This window comes from Frankliniella occidentalis, unplaced genomic scaffold (assembly GCF_000697945.3).
Source record: "Frankliniella occidentalis isolate FOCC.00 unplaced genomic scaffold, Focc_3.1 Scaffold1718, whole genome shotgun sequence".
Lineage (NCBI taxonomy): Eukaryota > Metazoa > Arthropoda > Insecta > Thysanoptera > Thripidae > Frankliniella > Frankliniella occidentalis.
Genome location: NW_026268818.1, coordinates 23649 through 26036, shown reverse-complemented (window position 1 = coordinate 26036; position 2388 = coordinate 23649). Strand labels below are relative to the sequence as shown.

At 55.2% G+C, this 2388-nt stretch overlaps 1 protein-coding gene across 1 annotated transcript; it reads left to right on the top strand.

Annotated features, from left to right (window-relative positions):
- Window positions 1-1320: 1320 nt before the first annotated feature.
- Window positions 1321-2046, top strand: LOC113213258 (calcyphosin-like protein). The gene is made up of 2 exons (XM_052276114.1): window positions 1321-1506; window positions 1830-2046. The coding sequence occupies exons 1-2, from the start codon at window positions 1328-1330 to the stop codon at window positions 2029-2031; spliced, it is 381 nt and encodes a 126-aa protein (XP_052132074.1). The 5' UTR covers window positions 1321-1327; the 3' UTR covers window positions 2032-2046.
- The last annotated feature ends 342 nt before the right edge of the window (window positions 2047-2388 follow it).

Here is a 2388-nt window from a genome sequence, read left to right as displayed (position 1 = left end):
ATGCTCGACCAAAAATTCAGAAAAACGACCATTTTTCTTTTATGGGGCCGCATAATTGCACATATTTAGGCAATTTTTAGCGCATAATTGGCGCATAATTCGCTCAGAGACGCCACATAAATTACCTCTTTTTTAGCACATAATTTCGGGTTATGAAAAACATAAAGTGCACATCCCTATACATCTCTTGTTCGGACACCTTTTGATTTTCTGTGTCACACTGCACCCAGTCGTATCCATCTCCTCACATCACCAAATGGGATTATGCCAGTGGACTGCCACGTATGCTTGACCTCGAGGCGTAATAAGTCACGAGAAGCACTGGGTCATCTGGACAACAGCAACGGCCGGAATGGCAGGAGAAGGGGTGACTTTCGTGTTCCTCGTTTCCCTGATCACTACGACCGTTTCGTTTCAACATCGCTTCAGCCTGTCTCTTTTTCGGGGCGATTATTATTTTTTCCTCGTCGAGCAGGGCAATTTGAATGATTAACCGCCTTTTTGTTTGTACGGCGATGACGACGGGGGGTGCGTGTCCATCCCAGCCGGCTCACCAGCTCACCCCTCCTCGCCTGGCGTGGCGCCGGTGGTATGGAAATGTGGGGCAGCAGAGACACACTAACAAAGTGCGCCCTCGGGAGTCAATCTCCCTCACTCTCTCCCCGCCTCCGCCCCGCCCGCCTGGTTATTTGACGTGTTTGTTCTGGTGGTGTAGTGTGGCGCCACGCCACGCCACGAGCCGTGCCCCGCCGGCGCCGCCGGCCCCCCTGACTGTGGAATGAAGGCGGATGAATACGTGCGGCGCAGGCAGGCAGGGGTAGCCCCGTGTGATTGTGTGTGCTCTGCAGGGCCCCCTCCTCACCTCCTTCCCTTAGGGGTTGTGGGGGTGTGGAGCGATTGCATCGCTGCATTATACCCATTTGCATCGGCCAGACAGTCGATACACACAATGTACCAAACTGCAAGAGAGTGGCGGCGGCATAAATCCCCTCCTCCCTCCCCCTTTCTCGCTACGTCGCGCTACTTACGCCATACACAATGTGGGCTAATGCAGCCCCGGCCCCTCGCCGAGGCCGCCGCCCTCCTGCACGCGAGGGGCAAGTACAGTACAGTGCTGTACCTGCGCTGCGACATGCCGCCGGCCCGAGCAGGGGCAAGTGAAACTTGCATAGGAACTGGACGAGGACGATGTCCTTGCCTTTGACACGGACCACGATCGTACTGACACACGCTCTCAGTCAGTCAGTTAGTCAGTCTGCAAGTCAGTCAGTCTGCAAGTCTGCAATTCTTAACTGCACTACTTTCTCTCGGCTTACAGTGTAGATTAATGTTTTTTCGTCTGTCCGCAGGGATGATGTGGTCTCGCCCCCAGTCAGGCAACAGTCACAGGGAGTCTATGATGATGAGTGAGGCCCGTCGCCAGGTGTCCGTCACCGCCTGCCCGCTGGAGCGGCTGCGACTCATCTGCCTGTCCAGGGGCGCGTCGGGCATCATGGGGCTCGGCAGGTGCGTACCATCCTGGAGATCTGTAAGACCTGGAAACTATTTCCCTGAAAACCTATATACGCGGAACCCTAGAAGACCTCGAGGAAGCATCTCTGGGGAACAAGAAGGTGTCGCTCACAGTAAACGTTTCATATGAGGCAAACGCCAAAGAGCGCCTGCTGTGGGCCGGGTAGACCAACCCGTCAAGCACCTGTGTGAAGACGGCGGCCTACCCAGAGCGGCCGGAGACCGTTGACGCCCACACCCACCACCGTTCCCTTCGCGTCACCTCGGTAGCCGTTCGGGGCCGTGTTGTGATCCAGTTCTATGCTTCTGCTGCCCAGGATGTTCCGCGTCATGGATGACGACGGCAGCAAGGCCCTCAACTGGGACGAGTTCAGCCGCGGAATGAAGGACGCCGGCCTGGACCTGGATGCGGATCATCTGCGGGAGCTGTTCGACATGTTCGACAAGGACAAGTCGGGCTCCGTCAGCCTCAACGAGTTCCTCCTGCAGATCCGCGTAAGTACAAGACTCGGTCGGTGAGCACCCACGCGACACAAAAGAGTCAAACGACGTCTAACTATCAACACGTTTTGTGATCACTTTTGTGTCAGTTCACCTGAGTAAAATCGTCATTCGGATAGACTCTGGCAACTTCGGCATTTCTTCCCGCTGTTATTCCCCAGAGCTCCTCTATGAAGTATCTACCGTTCGTGCAGGCCCCTGTGCAATCCATCAATTTTCTCTTTGAATATTAATCGCCCCCAAACTGGCACGATTAAAAAAAGAGGGGTGAACGTCACGTAGAGCGTGTCCACCACGCTCCGCTGCGCTTCGTCCCCGTCAACGTTAAGACCATCCCCAGTGCGGATGGCCTCGTAAATTAAAATGATGCGAGGT

What these genes read in the sequence shown, in the direction of transcription:
- LOC113213258 (XM_052276114.1), top strand. Translation starts at nt 1,328, where the DNA reads ATGTTTTTTCGTCTGTCCGCAGGGATGATGTGGTCTCGCCCCCAGTCA. An exon ending in GGCATCATGGGGCTCGGCAG is followed by an intron (nt 1,507 to 1,829) that starts GTGCGTACCATC and finishes TCTGCTGCCCAG; the next exon opens with GATGTTCCGCGTCATGGATG.